Consider the following 18,147-nt stretch of genomic DNA (forward strand, 5'->3'; position numbering starts at 1 on the left):
GCAGGTTATCCTTGGCTGCCCAGAGGAGCCGGAGTCTCACTGGCCCAGGGGCTGTCAGGAACATTCGGACGCTGCCTCTGCTGAGGAGGAAGCCCCTAGTTAGGGGTGTTCCTGTTCCTTGGAGAGGTCATGCCTCCCGTCTGTGCGTCACAGATAGGAAGATGCAGTGCCCGTCCGGCGGAACGCTGGCTGCCCTGGTGTCCTCCGCTGTCACTGGAAGGCACCGGCCTTTGGTGAGATGCCTAATTAAACAGCAGGGCGTGTCCTTAATTAAATACTGTGAGTTAACTGTATGCTCACCATGGCTTGCAGCAGTTCTGCCCTTGTACCTCATCTAGCTCAAAACAGCTGTCTTTAAACCCAGGACCTCCCCTCAGTTAAATGAATACACCCCCCGCCTTCAGTACAGTGCCCTCCCTCATCTGCTCTGGTAAGACGGGGTGCGGTCTTAAGGTCAGTGTTTCCCAGGTGTCTCTCCAGACAGGTCCGTCCACCACACCCACCCCAAGTTAGCCCTGACTCCCAAATCCTGCCACTCCACCCTGTCAGGAAATTTAATCGGTTCCAGGCAACCAGCAGAGTCATCGACCTGCCTGCTACCCCGCCCCTCCCCTCTGTCTGTGAGACTTAGGCAGGGCCTGTCCCCTCCCTGGCCTTTCCTCGGCCCCACGTGAAGGTGGTCCTCAAGGCCTGCGGAGCCCTGGGGTTCACTGCCCCCCAACGGCCGTGCTTCTAGGTCCTTTGCCCCACTCCCCCAACCCGCACAGAAACCCAACAGTCTTCTCTAGCTAGAAATCTGTGCTCTTCCTTACTCATCAAAATTTACCTGTCCCCTGGGAAGCAGGGGGGACTGCTGGTTGACCTGGGGGTTCACCAGAGTGGGAAGGTGGGAGCAGTGACCAGAGAGGGCAGAAGACCCAGGGCCCAAAAGCACAAAGCAGCAAACGGGCCGACCCCAGGGAAGGTGACCTTAACTTTCCTCCCACCAACCCCCAGCACCATCCAGCCTGAGGATAGGTAGAGCCTGTGACCCCCATCCCTTCCCGGCCCCTCCAGCTGGCCTAGGCGCGCGTCTGGGACTCATCAGCCCTTTCTGGGAACTTGTGTCAGAGGTGTCGAGGGAGGCCTGAATCATTGTGCTCTGGGAGTCCTTGGCTGCCACGTCCAGGGCCAGGTGGAGATTGGCAGGTGGTGGCAAAGGAGATGTGGCAGGCAGTTGGGGTGCCAGGCGTTGGCACCAGGAGGAGCTCCTGGGTGACACAGAGACTCCCCAGAGGCCTGGTCCAGCAGTCCCACAACCAGCACCTTGGTGACCTCCATCCACAGGCCCTGGGCCAGCTCCAGGATTTTGTGCAGGGGCCAGCCCGCCTCTGCTCAGCCAGCTCCGTGAGGGAGGAGTCCTGTCTGAAGATGTGCGGGAGCCTTCCAGGGAGTGGATGAGCTGGGGCAGGTCACACACCACACCCAGTATACCCAGTGCAGGCCTCGGGCTGGTGCCACAGGCCACCGTGGCTATGAGCCCGATGTGCAGCTGCAGCGAGCCGCCTTCTGTAGGATGGACTGAGACATTGAGGCCACCAGGAACACGTGCCACTTGTGGCTCTCAGGTTCCCTCACCGTGGTCTCCTCCAGCAGGAGGAGGTCACACTGGCCCAGCTCAGATATGGAGAGGAAGAAAACCGTGGATCCTTCATCCCTTCTGCTGCAGGAAACTAGAGCAAGCTCGGTGGTCCTAACAGCTCCCGGACTCCAGCCTGTTGCATAAGTGTGTCAGCTCTTGGAGCCCAGGCCACCGGGTTCAGGTCCCAGCCTGGCTCCTGCCATCTGTGTGGCCTTGGGCAAGTTAGCGAACCTCTCTGGGCTTCTGTTTTCTAATCTGTAAAATAAGGTAATAGTTCTGCCAGCCTCCTAGGGGTGTGGTGATGATGCGGTGCATTTGTGAGAACAGGGCCTGGCCCATGGGAAGCCCTTGGTAAACCTGAGCTGCCCTCACCAGCAGGGGCCAGGATGTTGTTATCCCCAGGTGAGGATCTGCATTGGGTGCCTAGTGTTTGCACGAGCCAGACTTTTCGAATACACAAGCCTATAAATGTCCTTTTTTCCCTAAATGCAAGTGATTGGTCTCCCTCCCTTGTAACTGAAAATCACCAGGTCAGGAAGTGGCAGCCATAAGCGCCGTGTCACTGTGAGGCCTAGTTCAGTCACACGGTGTGACCTTGGGGACCCCTTTTCCCACTCGGCCTCAGCTGGAAGATGGAGGGGAGGGGGCAGGGCAGTCCCTCAAGGGGCCACCCACCCTAGCCCCCCAGAGCCTGGGCCTCACCTTCCAGCCGCTGCCCACAGTCCTCCCGGTTCTGGCTGAGCATGCTCCACTCGGAGAAGGTGCTGGGGTGGCGGCTGCGGGAGGCACCTATGTCCTTGGCGTGGACGCAGTAGAAGCGCTTGCCCTGCTGCAGGGCCCAGCTGGCGGTGGAGCACTCGGACGTGACGGTGAGGAAGTCGTGTCGGCCCAGCAGCACCCGCTGGAGGTATCTGTCAGCCCAGGGGGCGGGCATTCCGAGGCCCGGCAGGTCCCAGTGACGACGTTGGGTGCTTGGCCTGCAGGTAGGGCATGAGGTCCACGGTCGTTTCCACCATACCTGTGCAGGCCGAGTGGGGTCCTCCTCTCCCTGCCCCAGTTGGCATTTTCAAAGGTCGACTTGCCTGAGCCCGTCCCCCTGGTGAGGCCAGCGTGCGGCCTGGCATTCTCCAGCGAATGACGCGTGGGCCGGCATCCCAGCGGCTGCGGCTGCTGACAGGGTCCCCGCCTTGAAGGCCTGGAGGCCCCTGCGACAGCTCCCAGGACTCCTTCTCCAGCTCTTGGCTGCGAAACTTTGCTTGCCAGGGGCTGCGTGACCCCCGGTTCTCCGTCTCCAGGACATGGTGACCGTCAACAAAACAGGTAGGGCAGCATTTCCACTCTGAGTCACCCTTTTCTTTCTCTAGACTCCTCTGCCTGCCCGAGGTGTCCGAGGCCTCACCACTAACAGTCCAGAGAGTGTAACTATCGGCCAACCCCTGGGCCAAATGCTTTACTTAACATTTATTGATCACTGTGAGCGGCTATCTCACAAAAATCTCACTCATAACAACCTGGAAAGTGAGATTCTCTTCCAATCTGTGTTTTTCCAGATGAGAAAACTGATGCACCGAGAGGATATATAACTCACCCAGGGTTACCAGCTAGTGCATGGTTGGGAGTGGGACTGAGATCTCCTGATCCTGGCAGTCAATCTCTTAAATTGTTTCGCTCCACGGGCGGCAGGCACTGTGGTCGACACTGCACAGCTCTGGTTACAGCTGGAAGCCTCACCAGCGCCGGTAATAACGGTTAATAGTTTCTTAATGTCTACCCTGGGTCAGCTACTGTCCGAACCACAGGCATAAGTTCATTAAGTCCTCATTCACAGAGCAGGAAACTGAGGCTCAGGGAGGTAAAACTCACTTCCTAAACGGCTTACAGCCTGCAGCAGAGCCAGCTCTGGACCAGCTCCCTCTGCTCAGCCCCTCCCACCCCCCACCACTGAAGCGCAGCTGAGCACCCGACACGTGCCCAGACCTCTATGGGGGCTGCAGCCACAGACCCAAAAAAAAAACGGTCTGATGGGTCTGGTGTGTCTGTGGAGACACTGCCCACCCTCACTGCTTCCCCATCCCGCTTCTGCTCCGGAACCGCGGGGTGCGTGGGCAGGGGCCGCCCGCTCTGCCACCTGGGATTGCATGACCTCATCCGGTGCCAGCAGTGCCAGGGGCTCGCAGGGCGATGCTGGGCAAGCCACTCCCACCAGCCCTGCAGTCTTTAGCTCCCTCTCCTGTAAGGGGCCGGAGAGGATGGGGTCTGGGTTTCTTCACCTGTGAAATGGGGAGGCGTTTTCAGGGCCCACCCGCTCTGCCGGGTTAGGAAGACTCAGGGTTTTACTGAGCGAGGTTCAGCAGCGGAGGCTTGGGCGGGGCCCTCAGAGCAAGCAGCTTGTTCTTTCTCTGTGGGTAGCCAGGGAACGGTTGAGAGCAGGGAAGGGAGAGATCCACTGTGGACATTAAAAAAAGACTCGTCTCTGGCCAAATGGGGGAAGAAACTAGAGCCTGAGAGACAGGCAGGAACTGGGGCACAAAGGGGGAGCCCTGAGCTGGGACAGTGACCGAGGGGCTTGAGATGGGGGACCGAGCAGGGAGGAATGGAGGTAGAAGGGCCAGGACGTGGGGACCAGTTGGCTGAAGACGGGGAGGGGAGGAAGGACTAGAGTGGTGGGAGAGGCGATCTCCTTGCCTGACTTTTCCAGCCCAGCCCCAGGCGGGGCGAACGAGCCCTGTGTTTAAGGTGACATCTCAGGCCCACAGGGTTCAGGGCTGGGGGCTGTTTGTGAGCATGGATTTGGAAGGGACCATCTGTCTCCTGCATCCAGGGTTCTGAGATTTCCCTATCATGATCCCACTTCCCCCCTTTGGTGCAGAAAATCCCATGAGAACCCCAAGTAGTCCTGGCAGGGCCAATGGGGAGCCCTTCCAGAAAGAGCCTTTTACAAAGCACAGAGCTCTTCAGCAAGGAATTGGCATCTCCTTAAATCCTCCAGGTAAAAGCAGGACCCTCTTAGCCTGGAACTGACTCCTAGGGTTGGGGCGAACGTGAAGCACCCAGATGAGGTAGAATGGTCACCAGATCCTGGAGGTGGTGGGAGCAGCTGGGGGTGAGGCCAACTCCCTGGCCCCCTGGAGCCGCCGACCACCAGCCTTGCACCAGCCTCCAGAGCCTTCTTGTGATCTTCATGGACTTTGTAACACACCGAGATGGAGCAACCTGGGTCAGATCCCGGGCCCCAGCCTCCTTCCTCAGCGATGACCTGGGCCTGTTAAATCATCCAGCTCCCCTGTAAGATGTCAGGGTTTGGCTCCTTCCCCTCGGCCCCCAGCATCAGGAACTCTCCAGGGGGAGACTTAGAAGGCATCACATCTCCCTGGGCTACTTTAGCTGAGAGGTTGAGCCCTTGCCTACCCCCAGGACCCTGAATCTACCCCCATGGCCACTGGTCACTCGTTCCAATCCCACCCATCTTCCCCCAGCCCCCCTGAGATCCTTGAACCATGGAGCTGAGCTCTCATCTTGAGCTGCCAAGGGTACGCTACCCCCAGGGCCCCACGTGCAGAAGGAAGGATTCTTCTCCATTCCTAAACTTTTCTGGGCCCTTGGCCCGGCTGGCCACACTGGGCGGTGAATCGGCTTCTCTCTGCGCAGTCCCCCAGCTCCCCTGCCTGGTGGCAGTTGCCGTAGGCACCCCACAGATGACTCCTGGCACTCCCCCAGCCCCGTTCTGGCCTCCATCCCTTCACCCTCATTCAGCTCCAACCCAGAAACTCACCCTACTCCTCCCCTAAATCCTTCACGGCTCAGTAAATGCCTCCCCAGAGAGGCTTCCCTGACTCTTGTCCAAGCCCACAGAAGCCCTTGGGGCACCCAGTCCTGTCTGAACTCCCTGATCCGGGGAGTTAAACTTTTTAAACAGATGTGACTCTTCATTTGGCAGGTGAGAGTTCTGGCTTGGGCAGGTGTGTGGGTGTCACTCACTTTTGCACCCCTGAGGAGCCAAGCCCTTAGGAGTGTGGCTTCCCAGGGACGCTCGGGCCAGGCCCACAGATAACTGTGCCCAGCGTGTGCCAGGCACGTGCCCTCCTCACTCACAGGCACGTTGCAGCCTTCAGAAATCCCAGCGCACAGCTGCCCTCCCTCATCCTTTCGGCACACTCCCAACATCCACACCTGCAGCCACCCACCCAGCCAGGGGGAAATGGGTGGCTCCGGGCTCAGGACATGGCTGCCAATCACAAACGCCCTGAAGTTGTATCCACACTCAGGCACGGCCTCCATCTTTCCAGAATGGGAATGGATCCAGGTCAGGGAGCTGCACCCTCTGTCTCCACTCTCCTTTGATGCTTACAGAATTTACCTGCTCACCCTCTCACCACCTCCCTTCTCAGTCTCTTGTCCCCAGGCTCTGCCTGGAGGTGAGCCCGGTGGACATCTGGCCTCCCTTCTCCCTGCCACCCCAGGCCCCATCACTCATAGGCATAAGTCGGTTTACCCCAGTTGCCAGGCACCACTGTGCTGTCCCGGGCACCGATCGGCTGCCCCATCCCCACCCTCCAGAGGCCGCCTTTGGGACACTGGGGGTTCTCAGAAAGGGACATGAGATTGCAACTAACGCAAGGACCTCAGCAGGCCCCAGGCCCCGCCTCGCCACCCACGTGGGTTGACAGTGGACACCTGTCTTGGAACCAGGCCGGGCAGTCCTACCACCACACAAATCACCCCTGAGGCCACTTGGTGACCAGGGAGAGAGACTCACCAAGGAGCCCTTCACCCACCCTCCTCCCCGGGGCCAATTCCTACCCCAGATCAGTGTGCCTTCTTAGACTTGGGTTCGCTCACGCCTCACCCCTTTGCAACCCCTGACCTCACCCTGCCAGGGTGGCGCGCTCTGGCCATTCCCTCCAGATCGCCCTTCCAACCCCATCACCTGCATTTTCACCCTCATTTTCACCACATTGGCCTTTTTCGGTTGACTGGTTGATTTTGTTAAGGTTCAGTTTGTGGGTGAGGCAGGGGGACGGGGGACTTGGCTTTTATTTCTCCTCTGACAAGTCGCGCTTCTTCCAACTGTCGAGAATGTACTTGAGCAGGAGGCCGAGCTTCTGGCGGGCCGAGAGCGGGGCTTCCTCGCCGCCCCCCTCCCCGGCCCCCCGCTTCTCCACCCCGCCGTCCCCGGCCGCCTCCAGGCTGAGCTTGGCCTGGGGCTCGTCCTCCTCCAGGGCCTTGATGCGGACCCGCTGGGCGTCCTCGGCCAGCTCGTTGAGGCAGCCCTGGAGCATGGTGTAGACCGTGCCGAAGCTGATGCCCCCGGCCACCAGGGTGCCGAACACCGGGATGCCCTTCTCGAAGGCCCGTGCCACCCGCATGGCGCCGTCGGACGACTGTGAATAGAGCCGCAGGATGGTCTCCGGCGAGACCTCGCTGGCCAGCGGCGAGCGGATGACCGAGCGCAGGTCACCGGCCTGCTTGCCCACCTGCTCGGCCAGCTTGGCCAGCGAGTCGTCGTCCAGGCCGAAGCTGCGGTGGTAGCCGCGCAGCGAGTGGACCAGCAGGGCGTCGTCGTAGGCAGCCGCCAGCCCCGGCACGGGCAGGGCCTGGATGACCCCGGACACCAGGGCCGTCTTGAGCACCTGCTCCTGCAGCATGTCCTTCTTCCTCTGCAGGGCCTCCAGCGAGATGTCGGGCAGTGACAGCAGCCCCGCGTGGCGCCGGTGGGCGGGCAGGTCGTGCTCCCAGGAGGACACGAGCAGCGGGAAGTCGTAGCGGGTGGGCGACAGGTTGGACACCAGGAAGATGCGCGGGTCGGCTGTGCCCGCGGCCCGCAGCCGGTCGGTGCAGTGCTCGCGGATCTCCCGCAGCACGGCCGCCTCGCTGAAGCCCGAGGGCCGCTGGCTGCGCGTGGCTGCCAGGTCCTCGTCCACCTTGGTGCGCACGAAGTAGAACTTCTTGCCCTGGCGCAGGATCTCCGAGGCCAGCCGGGCCTCGACGGCGCCGCAGCGGCGGGGCGAGACCAGCAGGAAGAAGTCGTAGCGGCCGAAGTCCACCTGCTTCAGGTACTTGTCGGCCGGGCAGCCCGGGCTGCCGGCCCCCGGCAGGTCCCACAGGGTCACGTCGGGGAACTGTGGGTGCGGGTAGGGCGAGGGGTTCATCGTGGTCTCCACCACGCCCGTGAGGGCCGCGCCGGGGTCCTCGGCCCCCAGGCCGCGCAGGGCGTTGATGAGGGACGACTTGCCGGCCCCCGACTCGCCCGTGACGCCCACCTCCAGGCGGATGCTCTCCGAGGAGGCCAGCAGCTCCCGGAGGCGCGAGGCCGCCTGGGGGATGTCGCCCGACTCGAAGGCCGTGCGCAGGGCCTCCAGCTCTTCTTTGGCCATGAGAATGGTGGTCTCCTCCTCCCCGGGCCCCGCCGGTGTCTTGGCAGTAGCCATGGTGGCCGGCAGTTCAGGGGGCAGCGGGGGGCGGGGGAGGGTCACGGGACGCGTGATCCTTGGCGTCAGCGGGGGGAGAAGGCTGCTGGTCACGTCTCCTGGGCCCTGGCGTGGGGTAGGGAGAGAGAGACAGACACTGAGGTGTGGAGGGGGCCCGTCTCCCCACCTCCGGAACCCAGAGCACGCCTTGGGCAGGGGCCAGGGGTTCCCGAGTGTCTCAGGCCCGGTCTCAGCTCCCCGCTCTGCCACCAACTTGCTGTGTGACCGAGGGCAAGTAGACGCACCTCTCTGAGCCTGTTGGCTTCTCAAGATCATGGCACAATGACAGAAGTGCTGTGAGGAGGCGCCTGGGGGTGACCTAGGAGTGGGCTGGCTTCGAGGGCACGCAACCTGCTTGGTCGAATGCTCTGCTGTCACTGACTTGAAAGTGGGAATAACTTTTGAATGAGACCCAGCATTTTCATTTTGCACTGGGACCTCCAAATTACATAGCTGGTCCTGCCGGGAAAGGGCTTAAGCCGAGCCCCTGGCTCCTGGCGAGGGCCCCACGTGAGGGTGCAGAAGGGGATAATGAGGAGTCCCCAGGCAAGGGGCCAGACAGCCCGGGTTCCACTCTCCGCCTCCCTGTCCTTGTCGGTGAAATGGGGCTAATAACTCTGAGAGCCAAGCACCTCCTAGGGGTGCTGAGGATGCAGTGAGTTAACACATGAATGGTGCCCAGCTCAGCGGCGTCACTGATGTTCTAGCTGTGTGACTTTGGGCAAGTCCCTGCCCCTCTCTGGACCTGCTGCCTCCTCGGTGGATCATCACACCCACCTTACAGGGCTGCGGCGACTGCGAGCCCATCTGGCTAACTCAAGGCCAACTTCCTAGTCATCCTCGGGTTCGGCCCGAGAAGCTTGGCCTTGGAGGGACCTCCAGACACTGGGAGTCTCGCCGAGTGTATCAAACACATGGCCCTGCTGTGACTCAGTTTCCCCATGGTGGCACAAGGAGCCACCCCACCTCCAGAACCCCTTAGGTAGGTCTCTCCTCGGATCCCGCCATCCCCACCTTGGAGCTTCCCTGGCCCGTCCTGGCCCCATTTACTCGCTTCTCCCTCATCAGCCCTAAAATACTCACTGACACGGACTCGACAGAGAACCCTGGGAAGGGACTGAGGCTTCTACAGAACCAGTGATGGTCCCCAGCTCGGAGGCCCAGCCAGATCCCCGGGCCCCTTCAGCCCCTGGAGAGTTGCTCTCCCTTGGGCGCGTCCTGCTCTCTGTTGTCTCCTTCCCCTCTCCCACCTCCCCCCTCCCCTGCCTCCCCCTGCCCCCACTGTCCCCTGCTGCCCTCCCCCCACCCCACCCTGAGCAGATGTGTCCCCTTGACTTTGCTCCCACCTGATCGGAGCCTCCTGTCCTGGTTGGGGGCCCGCCCCGTGCTGCAGGCACACTCTCCCACACCCTTTCTCCCTAACGCATCTCAGGGGAAGGCCTGGGTACAGGGCCATGGGAGGAGATGGCAGGAGGTAGACGAGTCAGGGGCCGCCGAGTGGAATGCGGGCTGCAGGGGTGGGGTTGGGGACAGGAGCCCCTGTCTCTGCCCACCCTGCTGGCCCCGCTGGACACCCTGCCCTCGGGGACTCACCTGCCCTGCAGGCTCTCCCTCTCCCCTCACACTCTCCCCGGTGGTGAGGTCTCCTCTCCTGTTAGCCCAGGGCAGACCCTGTTGCTAGGACCCATTATAATAGGAAGCAGCAGCTTATTGGCCCACTGGCCCCAGTGCAATAATGCGACAGTGATGTCAGGGGGCGGGGCTCCGAGGTGGGGCAGGGACCCCACCCCCGGCTGCTCCTGGGGCCACCACAGACCCCCACCCAGCCCCAGTGCGAGCTCTCTGTCACCCGGTTTCATTCAAAACCCTTCCCCGGCGTGGAGGGCCTGGCCCTGCTCGCCACTCCGTCCTCAGTGCTCCCCATCCGGTTCTCTGTTCTCCATGGAGTCAGCCCCACTCCCTTCTCTGCACCTCCTCCCAGTGGGCTGCACACCCGCGGCGGGGGGTGATTAGGCTTGGCCGGCACTGGCTGGGACGAGGGAAAACGTGGTGATGGGGCCGGGAGGGGGCAGGTCAGAAGCCACCGCACGGCCTGTGGTGGCAGAGTGGCAGTGCCCGCGCCCCAGGTCGGAACCTGGTACCCTACTGCCCCTGCTCTGGCCTGCCTCTTCCCGAAATTTCATCTTCCTCTCCCACCTGCTCCCAGACTTCCCTAGAAAGCCTCTCCACTCCCTCTCCCTGTGCGGCTTCCTCCTGACCCTTTAAAATTGTGTCGGTGTGGCAGAGGGAGATGTAAGCAGAGAGAGAGATGAAGGAGAAAAGGGGAGAGACAAAGGACCCCCAGAAAGAGGGAGTTGGGACGGGGAAGAGGAAAACAAAGTCAGGCAGGAAGACAGAGTGAACGAGAGACCAAGTCGGATGGAACCACAGACAGACTCGGAGGCATAAGTTGCAGAGGCTGAAAAAGACACAGGCTCAGAAAGCTGGAAACAAAGAGGTGGAGACCAAGACAGACAGAGAGGGAGCCAAAAGCCAAGAGAGAATAAGACACCCCAAAACCCAGCCCCTTGGGGGACAACCCAGGCTCCAGCAGCTCCCCTCAATCCTATCCACCATCTCTGCCACTTGCAATCATCCCCCCTACCCTCTAGGCCGTTTATAATCACACACCCTGTCCCCCTCCCACCTTCCTCTCTGCACAGTCCAGGAGGGTCCACACCCCACCCCACCCCACACACACCGTTTCCTAAGACATGCCCACGGGTTCCTGAGCACCCACAGGTCAGTTCTGTACAGGAGCCCCAGATAACAACTGGCTGAACCCTTTCGTCCTGGAAGAGGAGACGGGGCCCCAAAAGGGAGAAGGCGCACTCGGGTCACAGCCAGAGTCGGGGAATGAGGGGTCCTCTGGCCACGTGGTCCAAACACTCGAGCGACATGGAGGAGGGAAATGCAGACCAGCAGCTACACGGAGTCATCCACAGCCGGATCGACTGACAAACACGCACACGGAGACCCAGGGGTTAAAAACCTAATTCTCTGACGTTCTTAGATACCAAACACACAGACCAGCAGACACCCAAGACTTGGCTCCCAAATTTACACGTGTCCAGATCCAGCCCGAGAGGGAAAGGAAAGATACAGACCCTCAAATACAGACCCATTACAAAAAGCAAGACCAAGGCAAACATACAAAAGCCTTGCAAACACACAAATTCAGGCACACACAGGCTTATGGGCCACCAGCGACACGGTTGCACCCAGACGACAGGCTGGGACCACGTCCTCTGGAACCCCCTCCAGCGTTCCGCTCCGGCTCCTGATGCCCCATGTGCACAGCTGGGGCCCCAGGGGTGCATCAGCCCGGGCACTGCCCGTGAAGGCTCCAGGTCTGAAGAGAGGGAAGATGGCAGCAGCCCAGGACGACTGGGCACCAAGGCAGAGAGCTGGCGAGCACCGGGCTTACGCCATGCACCCTTGCTGCCAGCCACAGCCTCCTCTTCCCTCTTCATCCATCAAACATGCAACAACTCTCCATGCTCCTCCTCGGTGAGGTGTTGGAAACACAGCAATGATCAAGGTGGCCCCAGCTTTCCTTCCTGGGCTCAGAGTCCAGGGAGACAGGCAGATCCATCCCCAGACAGTGACAACCAGAGGGCTCGGATCTGGCACGAAGGTGCCCAGAGATCTGTGAAGATCGCCATGTGCACTGTCATAGGACGGAAAAGCCAAGGACCAGGGATTGCCGGCAGCTGGCCCCGGAACACCGCAGCCTTTGGGGAGAAAGCATCACCTTGCTGACACCTCAAGTCTGAACTTCTAGGCTCAAAACTGTGAGCAATAAATTCCCATTTTTTAAGCCAACCCACTGTGTGGTATTTGTTTCAGCAGCCAGGATACTAAAAAACCATTTAACTGGTAAGGGTCTAATAGCCAAAATAAACAAACAGAAAGACAAACAATCCTATTATAAAATGGCCAAAGGACTTGAATAGACATTTCTCCAAAGAAAATATATAAATGGCTGATAGCACATAAAAGATACTCAATACCATTAGCCATTAGGGAAATGCAAATCAAACGGAGATACTGTTTCACAAAAAGAAGGTACCATTTCACACCCCACTATACAAAATAAAATAAAAAACAAAAACAGTGATGGAGAAGGTGCAGAGAAATTGGAACGCAAGTGCATGGTTGGTGGGTATGTAAAGTAGTGCAGCCCCCGTGGAAAACAGTTTGTCAGTTCCTCAGAAACTTAAAACATAGAATTACCATATCATCCAGAAATCCCAATTCTAGAAAACAGGGACTCAGATATCTGTACACCAATGTTCATAGCAGCATTATTCACAGTAGGTAAAAGATAGAAGCAATCCAGTGTCCATCAATGGAAGAGTGGATAAACTAAATGTGGCATATCCATACAATGCAATATTATTTAGCCATAAAAATGAACGAAGCTCAGATGCATGCGACAACATGGATGAACCCCGAAGACATCATGTTGAGTGAAAAAAGCCAGATACAAAAGGACAAATATTGTATGGTCTCCCTTATATGAAATAACTGGAATATGCCAACTCATGGAGACAGGAAGTTTACAGGATACCGGGGTGGGGGGGTTGGGGAATGGGGAGTTGCTGCTTCGTGGGTGTAGAGTTTCTGTGTGGGGAGACGGAAAAGTTTTGTTAAGGGATGGTGGTGATGGTAGCACAACGCCATGAATGCAGTTAACACCACTGAACTGTATACACGAAAGTGGTTAAAACGGGAAATGTACTATTGTATACGTTACCACAATAAAAATTAATTTTAATATTAATTAATCCTTAAAAAAAAAAAGATGAGGCCAAAGTGGATCACGGTGGGCTGTAATCCTATATGATGTTAGTCCTTATAAGGAGGGAAAATTTTGGACTGAGAGACAGACACCGATGCACAGAGACAGACAGCCATGTGACAGAGGCAAAGATTGAGTTTTGGATTTCCAGACATTTCCAGAACCCTACAGACTTCAAGGGAAGCATGATCCTGCCGAGACCTTGATTTCAGAATCCGAGCCTCCAGAGCTGTGAGAAAGTACGTTCCCGTTGTTTAAAACAGCCCCACTGGTCCGGGGCCCTTTCTTACAGCAGCTCTGGCAAAGGAAAACTCTCAAGGACCAGCCTAGGCAAATACTCTGGAGTCAAGAGAGGGTTTTCATTCATCCATAACTCAGACACGCTGTCATTTGTTGGGTCATTCCACAAACATTTATTTAGAGTTGACCCCAGGCCAGACCCCGGGCTGGGTTCAGAGATGTGAATCACACTTGTCCCTGCGGTTAGAGCGTTCACAGTCTGGTGGGGTTGATGAACACGTCCCACAGAGAGACAGACGGGTAAAACCAACGGTGTTCACTGAATGCGTGTTTCTGGGCACTGTTTTAAGCACATCAGGTAGAGTAACTCATTTAACTGGAACTCGAGTTCTGTTCTCCCTCCTGTCATCCCAGGACAGACATCAAGCCCAGAAGCTGAGATGGGAATAGAGAGAAAGAGACAAACGAGAAGAACACATTTATTCATCCATTTCTCCAGCAGTTTCCACATATAATCAAATCTAAGATGCCACCGGTTGTACGATGCATCGTTTGGCAGCCCACCAACAAAGGGGAAAATGCTGCTAATAAACCTATGGCACAGTATTTCCTTATCACTTGAAAATTTTTATTTTATGCTTTGAAAGAGTTCTTTGTAGACTTACTTGGAAAACACAGGTTTTTCTCATCTGTCACTCTTGTGTGTGCATAAATAGGAAAATATACGGGAAATAAATCGGGCGAGCTATTCCTAAAGAACACAGAGGCTGACTCTTTGGAATCACCTTGCCTCCGAGCAGGTGACGTCCATGCTTTCCCACGCTGCACCGTCCTCTGGGCCAAACGGAGCTGTAAGGATGTTATTGAAGGTGGGCTCCTTTACCACACACAGGCAGTGACAGCTACGTCACCCTGGCTGATAGTGACTGTCAGGCCTCGTCAGCTGTAACTCTTCCTGATTTGGGGCCGTTAAAATGTGCAGAAAGAAAAAAGAGCATCTCAGAATTGATGAAAATTGAGTGCTTCCTGAGTGTCCCCTCCACATCCGGCTTTTCTGAGCACACAGTCATGGCGGAAACAACCCGGCCCTGTCCGGCGGGGAGGAAGTTTATGCAACACAAACTTCCTATGTGCTAGGGGCCTGTTGGTTGATGTTGGGGACCCAGCCCTGCCCCCATGGGACTCAGAGTCCAGTAGGGGACAGAGACCGTCCCTAGACAGTGACAACCCCCAGTGGTTAAGGCCGGGAAGGAGGAGCCCAGAGGGATGTGGGAGCTGAGGGGGCCTCACCCAGCCTCGGGCCAGGGGAGGGGCAGATAACAAGGGCCCTTTAGTGAAAGATCCTTTTTGAACCTCTGCTGTGTACCAGGTCTCACGCTGGTTGAGGCTGGAGATATGACAGTGACCTAGACAGTCGCTGGCCCTTCCCTTGGGAAGATCCCAGACCTCTGCCTCCTTTATTTCCTAGCTTTCCTCTTGCCCACTCCCAGTCCTCCTCCTTTCCTTCTTTCTCCCCATCCTTGGAAACCCTAAAACACTTCCCCAGGAATGTCTACACGTTGTGGCCCTCACCATCCCTCCATCCCCCACATCTGCAGATAACCTGAAATTAGTCTCCAGGAATTCATGCATTCATTCATTGAAATAGTTATTGAATGCCATAGACGTGCCACCGATACAGGGATGAAAAAGACAAACGTTTCTTACCTTCATAGGGCTTATATTCTTTTCAAATATGTAGATAAACAAAAATAATTAAGATGGTACCAAGTGGTGATGAGAAAAAAGAAGAAAAAGAAAGCAAGTGTAAGGTTACTGAGAAGGGGTGGATTGCCCATAAATCCAGCCACTGCCAATTCCTCCCACCCTGTGAGCACAAGCCGCTCTTCTCATCAGGAAGTGGAGTCTCTTTCCCCTCCCCTTGAACCTGGGCTGGCCTCGTGACTTGGTTTGGTCAACAGAATGTGGCAGAAGGGACTTTCTGCGACTTCTGTGCCCAGGTCTTAAGAGGTAAGAGCTTCTACTTTTTCCTTCTTGGATCCCTGACCTACCAAGTAAACAGGTCTTGCTGCGCTGCTGGAGACATACAGGTAGAGAAAGAGGCCACGTGGAGATGAGCTAGAAGCTGCTAGAGTGTTCTGGCCTGAGCTCTAGCTGAAGGCAGCCAGCACCACACGGGGGCAGAAGAACCACCTGGCTGAGCCCAGCCAACCCAGAGCCTTCTGAGAGATAATAAATCATTGTTGTTTAGGCTACTAAAGAGCCAGCGATCTGAGGGAGGCCTGTGCTATCTTTGAGAGAATGGTCAGGGAAGGCGTCTGGGAACCTGACATTCTATATGAGCAGAGACCTGAGTGAGGTAAGGAAATGAGTCATGTGGACGTCAGCGGGGAGAGCATTCCAGACATGGCCAGTGCAAGGGCCCAGGGGGAGGAAGTCATGGCGGCCGGTGTGGCTGCAGAAGAGTGAACAAGGCTAGGGAGTACCAGGAGAAGAGGCCTGGGAGGGGACCGGGCCCCCATCTCACGGCGGGGGTGGCTACAGTGACTCGACAGTGTTACCTGGGAGTGAACTGGGGGCCTTTCCAGGGGTATTGAGCCAGGGGCCCTGAAATGAAGTCAGGCTCCTTTTGCACCCCGCCACCAACCTGGTGACAAGCAGGGCCAGGACCAAGGGTGAGGCGAGTGAGGCATTGGTCTCGAGAGCAAAATGTAAGGTGGTTGCAAGAAATGAATAACCAGAATAAATAATATTTTAATGAAATATTTTTTAAAAAATCAAAATGAATGCCAAAAATCCATGACATTTTGATCAACAAAGTATCAACATTTAATAAAGACCAGGGTTGTGCTGAGCCGTGTTGGAAACTAAAGGAAAAGGAAAAATGTGCATCCCCGGCTTTAATGGATACAAACTCATCAATTGTATTTTCAAAATCTAGTTCTTGGTTTATCTCATTTTCAGTCAAGAGAACAGCACCAAACTGCCATGTTTGACAATTTCTCTTGAGCCAGGGATGATCTTAAATAATTTTTAATCCACTTCAGCTGAAATAAAATGATAATTCTGACTGGGTATAAAAATATTTTAACTGAAAATAATGCAAGTTTTCATATGTACCCACTTTACAACTTTTCAGTTTTTTTTCAACAACTTTTAGGTTCTAGGAAACATTAGCCACTAAAAAAAAAAATACATAAAACCACGTATATAGGGGACCACGTGGCTCAGCACAGCACCCGCTGGAACCCCAGGTTACCACCTCGGCAGTTTCGAGGAGTTGGGGCAGGGTGGTCTCCCGAAGGCACTGAGGGCAAGGGATTCTGGGAAGTCAGGCTCAGCCCAGCCAAGGGAAACAAAGGGTTGGGCTCAAGAAGAAGCACTTGCGATCACTCCAGCATCACCTAATAATGAATTAAACTCACATGTCCCCTTCCACCCAGCACCCTGCTCCTGAGGATCTGTCCCACTACCTTTAGGGACTGAAGCAATTGAATTGACTGCCCTCTGCAGTCTGCAGGGAGAAAGGACGTCCAGAGGGGCCACAGCTGGGCGGAGACGACCCCGGAGGAGCTGGGGACGGTGGCTCCTGGACCCCCACTTCCACATCTCCGACTCTTAGTTTTGAACCACAGCTACCCACTTCGTTTCATTAAATGTTTTATCATTTTCTTCAAATGCATGAAAGGGACATAGCCAAGCTTTTAAAATGTATTAGAAATTATTGAAAACACACGGAAACATAAATAATAAATGCTACTGATATCGGAATGTTTACCACTGAATTCCTCTTGCTGGGAGGAGGAAAAAAAGGAAGTAATGTGATTCTCAACAATGGGATAACCAATGAATGAATTCTGGCACACTGCCCCAGAGACTGTTAGGCAGCAATTAAAAAAGTATGAATCAAGTGACTTGGAGGATTTCCATGGGGTATTGATGAGTGCACAAAGCAAGATACAGAGGGCTGTGGCTAATATCTTACTGAAAGAAAAAAAAAAACACATCTGTATGCAGATGTATATATTCAGTATTATTTGCACTTGGAAAATAACAGAAGATAGATACTAGTTTAACATGAAACTCCTAGAGGGGGTTCCTGTGGGGTGGGAACTCTAGGGGAGAGAAAAGAAGAAACCCAAGCAGAAAAGGAAAAGGGAAAAGACCATTAGGAAAAAAAAAGTGTATAGGATGCAGCAAAATTCAGTCTCCACATTCAGGGGAGACAGAGGGGTCATCTCTCAGTGGAGGAGAGAGAGAAGGGGTTGTGGGCAGGGAAGAAACACAGAAAATCAGCAGTTTTGATCATGTTTTCTGCCTTTTGGCTGGGCCATCAAAGACACAGCTTATTCATTATTTGCTGTTGTATGCCTTAAATAATTTACAGTAAGTTTTTAAAACTTCAAGTAACGTGCCCACATGTCTGTCCTGATGGAACATTAGGAGTGCACAACGAAGTCCAGCGTTCTGCCCAGACCAGTCTCCCCTGTCCTGAAAGTCCCTTTCAACGCCCTTCAGACTCCAGGGACCACCGACAAAAAATGACTTTCACCTGCAGAAGTTTCCCGGGCATCTGTCAGCAGGCCCCGGGCTTAGCTGAGATGACTCAGATCCCAGCCCCATCCCCTGGCCTCAACCTGGTGGAGATGGTGCCTTCTTCACCCCTCCACTGACATCTGCAGTTTCCTTCACACGCTCACCTCTGGGCCAGCTCCCTCAGACGGGGGGCTCTGCTGTGGAGCAGAAAGAACCGGGCTTTGGGAGTTGAATACACGTCCCACTGCATGGCCCAAAGGGCACACACACACGCACACGCACACACCACCACCAGTAATAATAGTAATGGCTTCCTTTTAAAAAACGTTTATTGGGGTTGCTGTTTAATTTTTATTAGGCTCTTACTATACGCCAAGCACTGTTCCAAGTGCTATGAACATACGTATCAATTCTTTCAACCCTCAAGTCCACTCCAAGTA

The 18,147-nt window shown here is 55.8% G+C and overlaps 2 protein-coding genes across 2 annotated transcripts; both read right to left on the minus strand.

The window, feature by feature from the left end:
- Positions 1-210: 210 nt before the first annotated feature.
- LOC119521163 (interferon-inducible GTPase 5-like) lies at positions 211-2,664 on the minus strand. The gene is made up of 2 exons (XM_037819219.1): positions 2,324-2,664; positions 211-242 (listed from the first exon to the last, which is right to left on the minus strand). The coding sequence occupies exons 1-2, from the start codon at positions 2,553-2,555 to the stop codon at positions 211-213; spliced, it is 264 nt and encodes an 87-aa protein (XP_037675147.1). The 5' UTR covers positions 2,556-2,664.
- Positions 2,665-6,654: 3,990 nt separating this feature from the next.
- Positions 6,655-8,146, minus strand: IRGC (immunity related GTPase cinema). The gene has a single exon (XM_037820653.1). It carries the CDS (start codon positions 8,047-8,049, stop codon positions 6,655-6,657), a length of 1,395 nt encoding a protein of 464 aa, XP_037676581.1. The 5' UTR covers positions 8,050-8,146.
- Between the last annotated feature and the right edge of the window lie 10,001 nt (positions 8,147-18,147).

This window comes from Choloepus didactylus, chromosome 27, assembly GCF_015220235.1.
Source record: "Choloepus didactylus isolate mChoDid1 chromosome 27, mChoDid1.pri, whole genome shotgun sequence".
NCBI classification, from domain to species: domain Eukaryota; kingdom Metazoa; phylum Chordata; class Mammalia; order Pilosa; family Megalonychidae; genus Choloepus; species Choloepus didactylus.

Coding starts and splice junctions, on each gene's coding strand:
- LOC119521163 (XM_037819219.1), bottom strand. CDS start 2,555: ATGCCCGCCCCCTGGGCTGACAGATACCTCCAGCGGGTGCTGCTGGGC. Junction 243..2,323: donor CTGTGGGCAGCGGCTGGAAG/GTGAGGCCCAGG, acceptor CTGTTTAATTAG/GCATCTCACCAAAGGCCGGT.
- IRGC (XM_037820653.1), bottom strand. CDS start 8,049: ATGGCTACTGCCAAGACACCGGCGGGGCCCGGGGAGGAGGAGACCACC.